Source organism: Mytilus galloprovincialis, chromosome 5 (assembly GCF_965363235.1).
Source record: "Mytilus galloprovincialis chromosome 5, xbMytGall1.hap1.1, whole genome shotgun sequence".
Lineage (NCBI taxonomy): Eukaryota > Metazoa > Mollusca > Bivalvia > Mytilida > Mytilidae > Mytilus > Mytilus galloprovincialis.
Window position 1 is genome coordinate 27,679,328 of NC_134842.1, and position 14,629 is coordinate 27,693,956.

At 31.2% G+C, this 14,629-nt stretch overlaps 2 protein-coding genes across 2 annotated transcripts in view; both read left to right on the plus strand.

The window, feature by feature from the left end:
• Positions 1 to 2,997, plus strand: part of LOC143076900 (aspartate--tRNA ligase, mitochondrial-like) — a 33,082-nt gene extending 30,085 nt beyond the window's left edge. Inside the window, exons 17-18 of the mRNA XM_076252789.1 lie at positions 511 to 586; positions 2,807 to 2,997. Coding sequence (XP_076108904.1) covers positions 511 to 586; positions 2,807 to 2,967 — 237 coding nt within the window. The 3' untranslated portion in view covers positions 2,968 to 2,997. The remainder of the gene's footprint in view (positions 1 to 510; positions 587 to 2,806) is intronic.
• LOC143075531 (aspartate--tRNA ligase, mitochondrial-like) overlaps positions 1 to 14,629 on the plus strand; it is a 250,634-nt gene that overhangs the window by 32,113 nt on the left and 203,892 nt on the right. The window lies entirely within an intron of this gene.

Sequence of the window (14,629 nt, forward strand, 5' to 3'; positions counted from 1 at the left end):
CAGATACAGTTTTAATTTTAAGGAAACAACAAAATATAAGTTACAGGTCATGTGGTCTCATAAGTACCTTATCGTGTGATGTTTTTTTACTCACTTGCAGTAAATGTCACATGATGTGAAACATAGGTATAATCTGGAAACAGAGGCAGCAGCCAGCATAATTATTTGTTCAAAACATTATGTTTAGGAAGATAATAATCATATTTTAGGAAAACATGCTATTGTCAGGGTTCACTTGACCTACAACTTTATTTTAAATTGCAATATTCAACATTAAGTTGCTAGGCTCAATTTTATGCATAAGAGGGGTATCAGCTAACACAGGTTTTAGCAACATAATCAACCAGGTAATTCTATGCAAATAAGAAATTGATATGGGTTAGGTTTTGCCCCAAAAAATAGTGTCTCTATACATGTAATCTGAAACCTTCAAATTGTTGAATTCTGATGAAAAATAAGATGTTACAAAGTGTTTTTTAATGTAATGTATTTCCCCTTCTTTTGCTGCAGGAAAATACTGATGATTTAGAACATCTGCTGGAAGCACTAAGCTATGGTTGCCCTCCTCATGGTGGCATTGCTTTAGGTATGTGATGAGTCACACATGGAAAATTACTTGCAGAAAGTATAAAACATACTTTTGATACTAATACCATGTTTACATGAAAAAGCAAATAAGAAAAGCCTAAAATGAAAATAAATACCAGTTCACTTTGATACATAGATCCTTTAAAGATTATGATTTTATTTTTTATTTTTTTTTAATTTGAATTAATGTATCAAGAAGTATAGAGGTGTTTGATAAATTCCTCTGTTTTCATTTTCAATATTGTGATTGATTCTACCTAAAGATAATAAACTTGGGGTCAATTACATTGGAAAGTAATTGATTAAATTACAAATTACAAAGCAAAAATGATCAATTACACTAATTACACAGTACACAGTTTTGGAAATGTAATTAATTAAATTACAATTACTTTACTAAAGTAATTAATTAAATTACACATTACATTTCATCATGATATTTTTTAACAATATTACACATGTAAATATAATGCATGTAAATATAATGCATGTGTAAAATATTCATGTAATCATAGTTTAAGTGTTGCATTTGATAATCATTAGTTATTTTAATGTTATGTCATTTAGTCTGAACTCTCTCTGGTCTGAACACTTTGACAGCAATTCTAAATAGTCTTTCGACAAGATCTAATGTGGAAGATATTGCTTGATCAGAACATGGAAGTTCCATGATCAGAAGATCATCATATTGATAGGAGAGGGAATTGGTTCCTATTAACTTGCCTATACATCAAGGGGTATTTTGACATCTCAGAAATGAAGTCATTTAAAGTAAACATAATATAAATAAAGAAATTATAAATAAATTAAAAAATGGGCCTATCACAATATTGAAAATAATATTTAGTACAAATAATGTATATTATTTCTACATTTTAGCAATATTTTGCTAGTTAGATAAAATACATGTAATAGTGACATTGCCCCTGAACATTTTAATCTGATTAATTGCTGTTTGTTTTTATAGCTGTAAATTTTTATTTCTGTAATCCTTTTGTGTATACTAATTTGACAAAATGATTGTGTGCAGTGATTTTAAATTTTAAATGAACTGTCTTAGAGAAATTTTTCACAGTGACACTTTTTTTGTTTGTGTTTAAAGGTGATTAATTACTTTTCAATCTATTTAGTTAAAAGGTCTCTTTCTTAAAAACCTGAACAACCCTAATATATTATCCTCACATTTTTTCAAATTATAAGACTTTAAAAAAAATCAAAGGCTCAAATAAATAATATAAAAACTTCATATATTAAAAAAAAGTATGATATCAATATTTGAAAAATAAATATAAATTTACAATTTATGTTATTAAACACAAATCCTAATGGCTTTACACCATAGAAGTACATGTAATTGAAATGAAATTCAAAAGTAATTGAGCATGACAATGCTTTTTCAATGTAATTAATTAAATTACCATTACATGTAATTAAAATAATGCTCAATTACACATTACATTCAATTACATGGAGAATTGTAATGCATTACACATTTTCAATTACCCCATCCCTGAAAGATAATATACCTTAAAGAAATGTTTTGTTTAACATTCTACTGTTCTCTCCAATATGAAGACTTCAGTTTCAAATCAAAACCTTTTTATCTCAGAATTTTGAGAGCTGTAAGTATGGGGGAACTTTTTTTCAAAACTTGTATTGTCAGTTAAAGTTTCCAAACTCAAATAGTTCAACTGAAACTAAATCAAATGAATTAAATCTGAAGAAACAAATTTAGGACTATGTGTGAAAACTTTATTTCAGTTATCTAAAAGAATTATTGACATTTACAATATAAGGATAGAGTGATACAGTATTTATAGTATGATTGGCAAATAGTCAACTATCTACAAAAATCTAACTAGCTTTTTAAAATAAACCAACATGATCCTGTTTGAAAAGTATTGATTACAGTAAAAGACATTTTAACCAAGTCACATGTATATCCCTTCCATTTTGTGTTTATATAGATTCCAACAACGGTGTTGATTTAAAATGTACAAAAAAATGACTAAGTGTACCAGTAATAATTTACATATATGACCATTGAAGTCAGATTTGCTGCTTCATAGCGCAGACGATGCTTGATTTCTATTAAGTTAATTATGAAGATAAAAGACCCACCACGAAAAGTTAAAAGGCTTAATTACAGTAAATTAAAAAAGAACGCACACATTGATTTTAAACTAAACGCTTACTCTTAATCTTTCATGTTTTGTAGGTTTAGACAGATTGTTAGCAGTGGTATGTAGAACACCATCAATTAGAGATGTGATAGCTTTCCCAAAGGCAGGAGAAGGACAAGACCTGATGAGCAAATCTCCAGCTAGTTTACCTTACAATGACTTAAATCTTTACCACATACAAATCATATCTAGTTGATAAATAAAATCTCCTTAGTTTATTACAATTTTTATGTTTTACATTTGTTTATTAAATTACTTTTGTCAAACCTGCAACATTTGTTGCAGAAAGCTGGACTTAGGGGTAGTGATCGGCGACGGCTTTAGCCAACTTCTTAAAAGCTTTATATTTTAGAAGGTTGAAGACCTGGATGCTTCATACTTTGTATATAGATGCCTCATGTTAGGAAGTTTCTGTCAGTCACATGTCCAATGTCCTTGACCTCATTTTCAAGGTTCAGTGACTACTTGAAAAAAAAGTTAAGATTTTTTGTTAAGTTAAATTCTCTTTTATTATAAGTAATATGATAACTATATTTGGTATGTGCATCAGTGATGGGTCCGATTACTTTCAATGTAATTGATTAAATTACAATTACTTTGTCATTTGTAAGATTAAATTAAATTAATGATTACATCATTTCTGAAAGTATCTGATTAAATTAATGATTACATTGACAAAGTAATCATGATTACATCTGATTACAATAAATTTAAAAACAAAACATTTTGAATGAAAATGAATAAATGTTCAATATAACTATAGCATTTTTGAGAAAGTATTTCATTTGGTTCAATTATAAAATGATAACTTCAAATTAAACTTCATTTATTTAAATAAACACCAAATTTCACTACATATATATACATAACACTTTATCACCAATGATCTCGGAATTATTTTGAATTGAATTTAATAAAGATATATCATAATCAAGAGTTTTTTGTTTGTCTTCTGACCGCTCTTTCATAATTTATATGTATTCCAAGTTGCAGTTTATGGAAGTTTAAATATGGATGAAATAAAGTTACCAGTTAAAACTATGTTAAATTTTAATAGAAATGTTTAATCAAATTGTAAACAATATGTAAGTACTAAAAATCATTGCATTTTACATGTCCAGTCCAAATACAAAAAAAAATTAAACAACATATTTGTCCAACTTTTAATTAATGTGCTAATTAGATAAATTTTCATGTCTGATTTATCTTTTATCCTATAAATTCCCCTACAGCTATACTCAATTGGTAATTGCAATAAAAACAAACATTAATTAGTCTCCTACCTGTCAATTCAAAGTTGACAAAAATCACAAAAATTAACAAAAGATTAAAATTCAGGGTTAAAGAAAAGTATTACTTGAATATATAACAGTTATTATCAAAAAATAATATAAAGATCACTATAAAACGATGAATATACATGTATGTACAATATCTTTTACCAAAAAGATATATAATTGTATTATATGTCTCTGCTTAGGCTAATGATGACTTTTCAGTACTGTGACTTTATTTTTTACTGAAGTAGACATGCTTGAAGTAACCAAACCATTTTAGTATGTTTAAAATTTATCATATATATGAATAACAAAGAGGTTCATTTAATGACCAAAAACACAATTTTAGATTTTTTTCATTGTAATCAGAATGTAATCAAAAAGTAATCATGATTACAGGGTATTTTGAAAAGTAATTGATTAAATTAAATTACATGTAATCAGATTTTTGGCTGATTAATGATTACACTGATTACTTGAAAAATAGTAATCAATTACAGCTGATTAACGATTACAATTACAATTACCCTAAGTCTAATGTGCATACCTTGCAAGGTCAACAGTTTTCACTTGACCTCAACCTCATTTCATGGATTTGTGAACAAGGTTAAGTTTTGGTGGTCAAGTTCATATCTCGGATACTATAAGCAATAGGTCTAGTATATTTTGTGTGAGGAAGGACTGTAACGTGAACATGTCCTACTGGCAGGTGTCATCTGACCTGGGCCTCATTTTCATTGTTCAGTGGTTTTATTTAAGTTTTGAGTTGTCTTTTTACTAATACTATATGCAACAGGTCAACTATATTTGGTGTCTGTGCCGGTTTTATTTGTCCTTGACCTCATTTTCATGGTTCATTGATCAGTTTAAAGATTTTGTGTTTTGGTCTTTTTTTCATATACTGTATGCAATAAGTCCACTATATTTGGTGCATGGCATGATGGTAAGGTTAACATGTCTAGCTGGCAGGTGTCATTTGAATTTGACCTCATTTGCATGGTTTAGTGGTCAAAATTAAGTTTTTCAGTTTTGGCTTTGTTTTCTAATACTATATGCAATAGTTCAAATATATTTGGTGTATGGAAATATTTAATGATCTATATGACAGTCGTGCTGGATTTATTTGACCTTGACTTCATTTTCATGGTTAATTGCTCAGTGTTAAGTTTTTGTGTATTGGTCTGTTTTTCTCAATCTATAAGCAAAAGGTCAACTATATTTGTTGTATGGAAGATTTGTTAGCTGTACATATCTGCCTGGCATGGTTCATCTGCCCTTACCTTATTTTCATGGTTCATTGGTCAATGTTTAGGTTTTTTTGGTTTATGTTAAGTTTATGTGACAGTGTAATTAAGCTTTATATTCAGGACTATCAACATAATATCAGTAGTTAGTAAAGTACCGAAACTGTTGAAGAGCTATATGATCAAATTACCTAAAACAAATAGCCAAATTCATCTAAGGTCAACTTTGCCTGAGGGAGTTGAAACCTTAGTTTCTTAATAATTTAAAAATTTATAAACAGACAATTTTAGAAAGGTTTGTTAAATCATGTCACTACAGAAGTACTGACAACTTAGCTGATGATACCCTTGGGGAATAATAGTCCAGCAGCAGAGGTATCTACCCAGTGATGTAAAACATTGAAAACAACAGGTTCAATAATTTCGTGCATCCGAAGTGCCTTTCTGGATTTACCTTCATCAGGAACGCTCAAATTCAAACATTTGAAATCCGAAGATGTTTAAGGACCAAAACCGTTGAAGAGCTACATTGTATATGACAAAAATACCTAAAACAAATAGCCATGTTCATATAAGGTCAATTTTACCTGATAGAGTTTAAACCGTAGTTTCTTAATGATTTAAAAATATATAAACTCTTAATTTCTAGAAAGCTTTGTTAAATTATGTCACTACTGAAGTACTGAAAACTGAGCTGATGATACCCTAGAGGACTAATAATCCACCCCAGAGGTACATTGTATCAACCCAGTGATGTAAAAAATTGAAAACAACAGGTTCAATAATTTCATGCGTCCGAAGTGCTTTTCTGGATTTACCTTCATCAGGAACGCTCAAATTCAAACTTTTAAAATCCGAGGATGTATAAGTACAAACCGTTGAAGATGAAGATGAAGATCAACATCGATATCTGTATTGACTATAGGGTAATTGTAGGTTTTTCCCAAAATACTTATAGAAAAACTAATCGAAAAATATTCAATTGGTGACCAAACAACACTTATAATTAACTCATGCGCTACACACATTCGTGAATTAATGTGTTGTTCGGTCACTCGTTGCATATTTTTCTCTATTTGAATTCTTTAAATAGTTATTCTTTTTATTACAATGGCAAATGGTCTTTTTAATGAAATTAAAGTAGAAAATGTAAGGAACTGTATCGTCTTTGCAATCACAATTTTTTTTATCCGACTTTATCAACGTCTAGACAACGCCTATTCTTTTATGATATCAGAGGATTTAAAATTATAGGTTTTTGCTCGGAAATCAATGTAACTCATTGCAACCAATGTAATAATTCATTTAACTGTATCTGAAAATAGGAATTTATATTATCAAAGAATATTTTCTGCAATGAAATTGAGGCATCCTTTGAGAACAGTTCTACAATATGAAACTTGATGAAAGGATAAACATGTTCAAAAGAAATAAGTACAAAACTATATTAACATTCATTCTAAATATGTAATCCACTATTCTATCGAGAACTGGCATTTAACGTTAAGTGTATTTTTTTCAGTTTCTTACATTGATACCAGTGGATTATCGGATTTGTACAATCGAGATAGTTAAATTATCAATTTTAAAGTCCAAGATTGGATAAATCCGATAATCCACGAGAAACTATGTAAGAAGCTGCTTATCTAATGACTTGTTTTTCAACGAAAATCCTCTCCCAGTGCCTTCCACATTCCACAAAGTTGTCAGTTTCATTTACAACTGTTAGCATATCAGGGAGCTGATAAAGGTTACGACCCTTAAAATAAACCAATCATCTTCTGAGATCACCGGTAACCACATATAGATTAAATATTTTTATACTTTTGGTTTTGGGAAGTGTTAAATTTCCGTAGAATTAGAGAAAAAAACTAATATCTATCTATTATGCATCCAGTGTCATTATATAGAGTTTATATGACCCTATTCATAATTAACAATTATCCAGTTATGAAACATGTACTCTACAGATGTTCAAATCAATCGTTTGTGACGACGAAAACTATCAAGAACAATCTTGATCTTTCTCTCGATATTGACATTGATGGGCGCCTTAAAATTACAATCTTTGACAAACATTATGAATTTAACATTATATTCATCAACTTCCTATTTCGCAACAATAAATTCCCTCAGCCGCATCCAACGGCGTTTTCATAAATCAGTTTAAAAGTTACACTCGAGCATATTCTCACCATGTAGAGTTCGTAAACCGTGAGCGGTCTGCTCCTTCACAAAAACTACTCCAAAAAAGTTATGAGGAAGATCGACACCTCATGATTTTTACACCACCATTACAAATATGGCTAATACGAAATGTCGATTTTCTCAACAAACTAGGTAAATACACTCATCATAGATACCAGGATTGAAATTTTGTTATTTGCGCCTGACATGCTTTTCGTCTACAAAAGACTCATCAGTGACGCTCGAATAAAAAAAAGTTAAAACGGCAAACTAACGTACGAAGTTGAAAAGCATCAAGGACCAAATATTCCTAAATGTTTTGCCAAATACAGCTAAGATAAATATTTTCTAATGGAGTCTTAGATTTTGAGATAGTTGAATAGTCGTCGAATCTGTACGTTTATCATTTCTTTCCTATTCCCTGTTATTACATTTTGACTAGAGTGCTGATTTGCATGAATACCAGGAGACGTCAACTTTGTCGACACACCAATTCCCACACTCTTTTGAGTACGTGTAATTCCCTCAGTTTTTATTACCTTGCTTTGCACTGTTAATTGATTACAGCTGTTCTATAAAAGCATGCACACAACAAAACTTTGGTCAACTTTCTTGCTATGTTTGCTTGGAAGTTTGCAAACAATAGGAAGGCGGAGTTTCATTATATACTGGGATTTGATTGGACATGAATTGACGTTAATGTTTATTGCCCAATCAAATTCCAGTTAATAGTAAACAAACTACTACCTATTGTTTACAAACATCCAAACAAACATAGCAAGCAAGTTAATCAATGGTTTGCGTTGCATGCTTTTATAGAAGAGCTGTAATGATATTTTATCATCTATAGTTGCCTTAATGTTACCAATGCAAGATAATTGTATATATCCCTGCGCTTTTGCAGGACCTGCGACTGTACTTAAAGCTTATTCTTTGCACTATTTGTCTATTAAGATATAAGTGATAATGTAAGATATCACATCTTAAATTTTGAAATTTATTATAATTGAGGGAAAATTGAAATGAAGGTTATTCTAGATATAGATAAGTAATTTTTTTGGAACAATAAAAACTCTAGTTAGAGCGCAACCAAGTTCGGACAATGAGAACCGTCTGCTGGTATGCAAGCACAATCTGTCAATTTTTAAGCAGTGTCTCTCTCATATTCGGTATCGGATATAGATAATGATACAGGTTGGGGACTGAAGTTCCAAACTTTCATATGTACACCAAAATAATAAAAAAAGTGCTTCTCATGACCAGCTAATGGACGATCCATTGTTTTTTTTTTTATAACATCAGGACTTGCCGAATATTGAAAAAAAATATGAATCTAAATAAAATGAATAAGATTGACGGCCGCTTAAGTACTTATTTCCCGCATAACTCACCTAATTAGTTTATGTAAAAACAGGAATAAGGACGTTTTTGTTTTTGTTATTGTAATTTTATTTGTCATGACCATGATAACTGATCTAATCAATTTATGTGAAACAGGAATAAGGACGGACATCTAGGTACTTGAATCTATGATAACCCATACTTTCAAATGAGGAAGTCAATGTATTATATTGCGAACACCATAAATTATTGAAAACAAAAATGTGATACAACAGTAGTATCAATATGTACATTTTATAATACAGACACATTTAATAGTAATTTGAAACGTGGGTTCCTTTAATTTTCATACAGTTTCAGTGTAGTTGTGATGCAAAAAAATAACGATACAAATTTGATTTGATGCAGATTGCAATGTATTTGATCAAATCATAAAGATTTAGAGTTACTAGGCACTTTTGACATAATATGACATTGAATTTATATTTTTATCATACCGTTTAAGAATGACCAAATTAAAAAAAAAAGGATTTTTTTTCAAAGCCCCAGTGCTAGTTAAAACAGAAGTCTCCATTTCATTATAGATTTTTCTTGACAATCATCGCCCATTGCAGAAGAGGGGCGAAAGATACCAGAGGGACATTCAAACTCATAGATCAATAATGAACTGTAGATGTTTTCAAAAACGAAGATTTGAATTTTTTTGGACCTAAAAGGTGAATGGAAACCTCGGCTGCAAAAGAGGGACAAAAGATACCAAAGTGACAGTCAAACTCATAAATTTAAAATAACCTGACAACGCCATGGCTAAAATTGAAAAAAAAAAAAAACAGACAAACAATAGTTCACATGACACAACATAGAAAACTAAAGAACAAGCAACACGAACCCCACCAAAAACTGCAACCCACGATCCAAAATATTCTGTAATTACCAAATCGTACAAAAGACAGCGATATCCCAATGTGTACGTATTTATTGTACACGACTACTGACAGATTTGTTCTTGTAAACACACACAAGGAGAACTCATAAAGAAACTAATAGCAATAAGTAAAAAATTGAAAGAATTGTGCATTTTGCAAAGTTTTAACTTCATTTTTATTTATATTGATAAATTTGAGAATGAAAATGGGGAATATGTCAAAGAGACAACAATCATTTGAATGTGTGCTTGCATCTCATATATCCTATGAAATTGATATTGAGGATACTAAACAGAAAGCAAAATCTGTACTCTATCTCAGCATTGATCTTTTCCTCGACACTGTCACAAAAGAACGACTCCATTTTTGAATGTCTGACAAACATGATGATTTTAACTTTCCATTTCTCAACAGAAACATCCCTTGCTCAGTCTTATAGCGTAAAACTATCTTAGTTAATATGTAACGCTCGTGCTTGTTCACACTACTTGGCCTTCAATAGATGGTTTGTCTTTAACTCACAACTGTCCAAATAGTTATCTAAGGTACCAGGATTGTGATTTAATACGCCAGACACGCGTTTCGTCTATATAAGTCTCATCATTGACGCTAAGATCAAAGTAGTTAGTTAAAAAGCCAAACAAGTACAAAGTTGAAGAGCATTGATGATCTTAAATTTCAAAAACTGTGCAAAATACGGCTAAGGTAGTCTGTTCCTAGGATAAGAAAATCCTGATTTGTTCAAAAAATTTAAAGTTTTGTAACAGGAAATTGATCAAAATGACCATACAATTGATATTCATGTCAACACCAAAGTGCTGACTACTGGGCTGGTGATAAACCCGGGGACGAAACGTCCACTAGCATTGGTATCGACCCAGTGGTGTAAATAGTTATCAAAGGTACCAGGATTATGACTTTATACGCCAAACGCGCGTTTCTGCTACTTAAGAGTCATATGTGACGCCCAGATCAAAAGAGGTAAAACAGAGTCATGAAGAAGAACGACTGAAATCGGCACTGGGATAACAAGCCAATGTTAGTCCTTATAAATAGAATAACTCTTGTAAAACTTTCAGGTGTTTTGTCCATTCGAATGTTTATCAAAGTATCAGCTGATTGGGATAACAAATATTTAATGACACTTACATATAAATATAGATAATATATATATATTAGAAAAAGTCAAGAATGGATAATGGTATTATACTCAAAAATATATAACATAAACGTAACACGAAATATAAAATTGAAGATTGGCGGTTTTAGAGGTTTTTTTAACTACCGAAATTAGTGCGAGGTCTTTGATATTCTATCATGAATACAGAAGATGTATACTGAAAAAATATTATCAGCACATACGAAATAGTTAAGATTTGTAACTTGAAATTCCGAATTCCAAATTATCAACATAAGCAATCCTTTTCTGATAAAATAGATGCAACATATACCGAAGGGACATTTAAATTAATACGTCAAAAATAAACTGACAATGAAAAAAGGAGAAGTGGTTTGACGGAATTTGATGCGACTGTCATTTAAGTGAATGGTTTAGAGCTATAAATCCAGATTCAGTCCACCATTTTCTACATTTGAAAATGCCTGTACCAAGTCAGGAATATGACAGTCGTTGGCCATTCGTTTGATGTGTTTTGTCATTTGATTTTGCCATTTGAGAAGGGACTTAAAGATTAAATTTTCCGCGGAGTTCAGTTTTTTTTGTGATTTTACTTTTTTTGATTGCCAATGACACAACTCTCCACATGAGACCAAAATGACACAGAAATTAACAACTGTAGGTCACCGTACGTCCTTTAACAATGATCAAATCCCATCCCGTATATATATTATCAGCTATTATAGGTCCCGACATGACAATGTAAAACAATTCAAACGAGAAAACTAAGTTAAACGGCCTAATTAAAGTATAAAAAATATACAAAAAACAAATATGTAACAGAGAAACAAACAAAAACCACTAAATGGCAGGCTACTGACTTGGGACAGACACATTTATACATAATGTGACGGGGGTTTACATGTTAGCGGGATCTCAACCCTCCCATAACCTGGGGCAGTGGTATAACAGTACAACATACAAACCATTTAAAAAAAAGGTGATATCAGATTCTCCACACGTGGCACCCTGTGTGTTGCTAATAACGCAACCGTTGAACTCCTAGTTCCCAAGTCAAAACAAAAAAAAAACGTCAATTCCATTAAGTGTAAAATTATGAAAATCTGAATTTTTAAAGAACAATACGTTAAAACTTCAACCGCGTGAAACCCTTAAATCTGAGAATAAAAACATCGAGAGAATCGATTTTGAAGCCCCGGTTAGTCGAAAAAATTGGAGAGGAGAAGAGTTATTCATATATATGTCATTAAACATTTCATTTAAATTGAATACTAAATACACACATGACCACTGATATGTCTACATTTCTAATTCCCTGGTTGATAAAACATGTCAAATGTTCATTAAGACACACCATAAAGTTAATAGAACTAAACGTAACATAAGTAAGCATCAATTCGGGTATGACCAGCCTAAACATGAAATAGCATTGATAAAATCAGGATTCTACTTCGTAAAACTTTTTTTTTTTTGCAATCGTTAAAATGGAAGCCATTGCAAGGATGACGCGCTGGCAATTTAGCTCTTAAAAATCGATAAATTTTTCCGCAGAACACCATTATGATCCGTATATGCCAGTTGGTTTTTAGCTCACCCGGCCCAAAGGGCCAAGTGAGCTTTTCTCATCACTTTGCGTCCGTCGTCCGTCGTCGTCGTCGTCGTCGTCGTTGTCGTCGTCGTCGTTGTCGTCGTCGTTGTCGTCGTCGTCTGTTAACTTTTACAAAAATCTTCTCCTCTGAAACTACTGGGTCAAACTTAACCAAACTTGGCCACAATCATCATTGGGGTATTTAGTTTCAAAAATGTGTCCGGTGACCCGGCCAACCAACCAAGATGGCCGCCATGGCTAAAAATAGAACATAGGGGTAAAATGTAGATTTTGGCTTATATCTCTGAAACCAAAGCAATTAGAGCAAATCTGACTTTTTGTAAAATTGTTTATCAGGTCAAAATTTATCTGCCCTGAAATTTTCAGATGAATCGGAGAACCTGTTGTTGGGTTGCTGCCATAAAATTGGTAATTTTAAGAAAATTTTGCAGTTGTTGGTTATTATTTTGAATATTATTATAGATAGAGATAAACTGTAAACATCATAATGTTCAGCAAAGTAAGATCTACAAAGAAGTCAACATGACCAAAATGGTCAGTTGACCCCTTAAGGAGTTACTGCCCTTTATAGTAATTTTTTACCAATTTTTCGTAAATTTTTGTAATCTTCTACAAAAATCTTCTTCTCTGAAACTACTGGGCCAAATTTAATCAAACTTAGCCACAACCATTATTAGGGTATTTAGTTTAAAAAATGTGTGCGGTGACCCGGCCAATCAACCAAGATGGCCGCCATGACTAAAAATAGAACATATGGGTAAAATGTAAATTTTGGCTTATAACTTTGAAACCAAAACATTTAAAGCAAATCTGACAAGTGGTTAAATTGTTTATCAAGTTAATATGTATCTGCTCTGAAATGTTCAGATGAATTGGACAACTAGTTGTTGGGTTGCTGTCCCCCAATTGGTAATTTTTAAGGAAATGTTGCCATTTTTTGTTATTCTCTTGAATACTATTATAGATAGAGATAAACTGTAAACAGCAATAATGTTTAGCAAAGTAAGATCTACAAATAAGTCAACATGATCAAAATGGTCAATTGACCCCTTAAGGAGTTATTACCCTTTATAGTCAATTCTAAACAATTTTCATTAATTTGGTTAATTTTTGTAAATTTTTACAAAATATTTTCCTCTGTAAGGAAAGGGCCAAGTTTATAATAGATAGAGAAAATTGTAAGTAGCATGAATTTTAGTAAATAAAGATCTACAAACACATCACCATCACAAAAAAACAATTTTGTCATGAATCCATCTGTGTAATTTTTTGAATATGCACATAGACCAAAGTGAGCGACGAACGACACAGGCTCTTAAGAGCCTCTAGTTTTAAAAGACAAATGCAGCTACTGGCTTATAGCCAATAGGCATCAGTTAATGTACTTGTCTGCATTCAGTAAACTTGAAACTATTGTCTGATCGGTTGTCAGGTTGAATTTTTGAAAAAATCATAAACATTTAAAAAAGACTCTAATTTGATGTTTCGTGGAAGGGCAGACAATAAACTCTAATTATCACACATACACAAACAAGTTTTTTTTCGAATATATGCATTTTTGAGATCCAACTTAAAAGTCTGTCGTCAGGTACCTATAGTAAAAATTTGCTATTCGAACACACCTACTCTTGTTTGTGTGATTCATAAGAAATGTTTTTCACTTGACCTAACCCATATTTACCATCTTTTAATACTGTGAATTTTTGTTTATGATGTTAGAAAGTCAACATGTAGCCTTGATATATAAAAATGAAAGAATCTGAAGCGAGATGATGTAAAAAATACTCTTGCTTTATATGTTTTCAAGACAAAATATTCATCTGAAACACGCCCTAATATAAAGGTACACTCTTTTCGATGCAATTGTTACCCATTTTTTGGAATTTTTTCTTGAGTCACAAAATGGAAGGGCAGAAACGAAAAATAAGGAACAAAAAGATTAATATGTTCTCCGTCCGTGGTATTTTTCTTTTTTAAATCTGAGGTTGGGAATTTTGTTTTAGATCAACTGAATAGACACCAATGTCGTCGACTTGATATCTAATTGTTCTGCTTAATTATGTTATAGATAAATTTCAAACTTATGCACATGGTGTTTTTATGATTAAATATTTCGTAATTTAGCCGAAAACTATA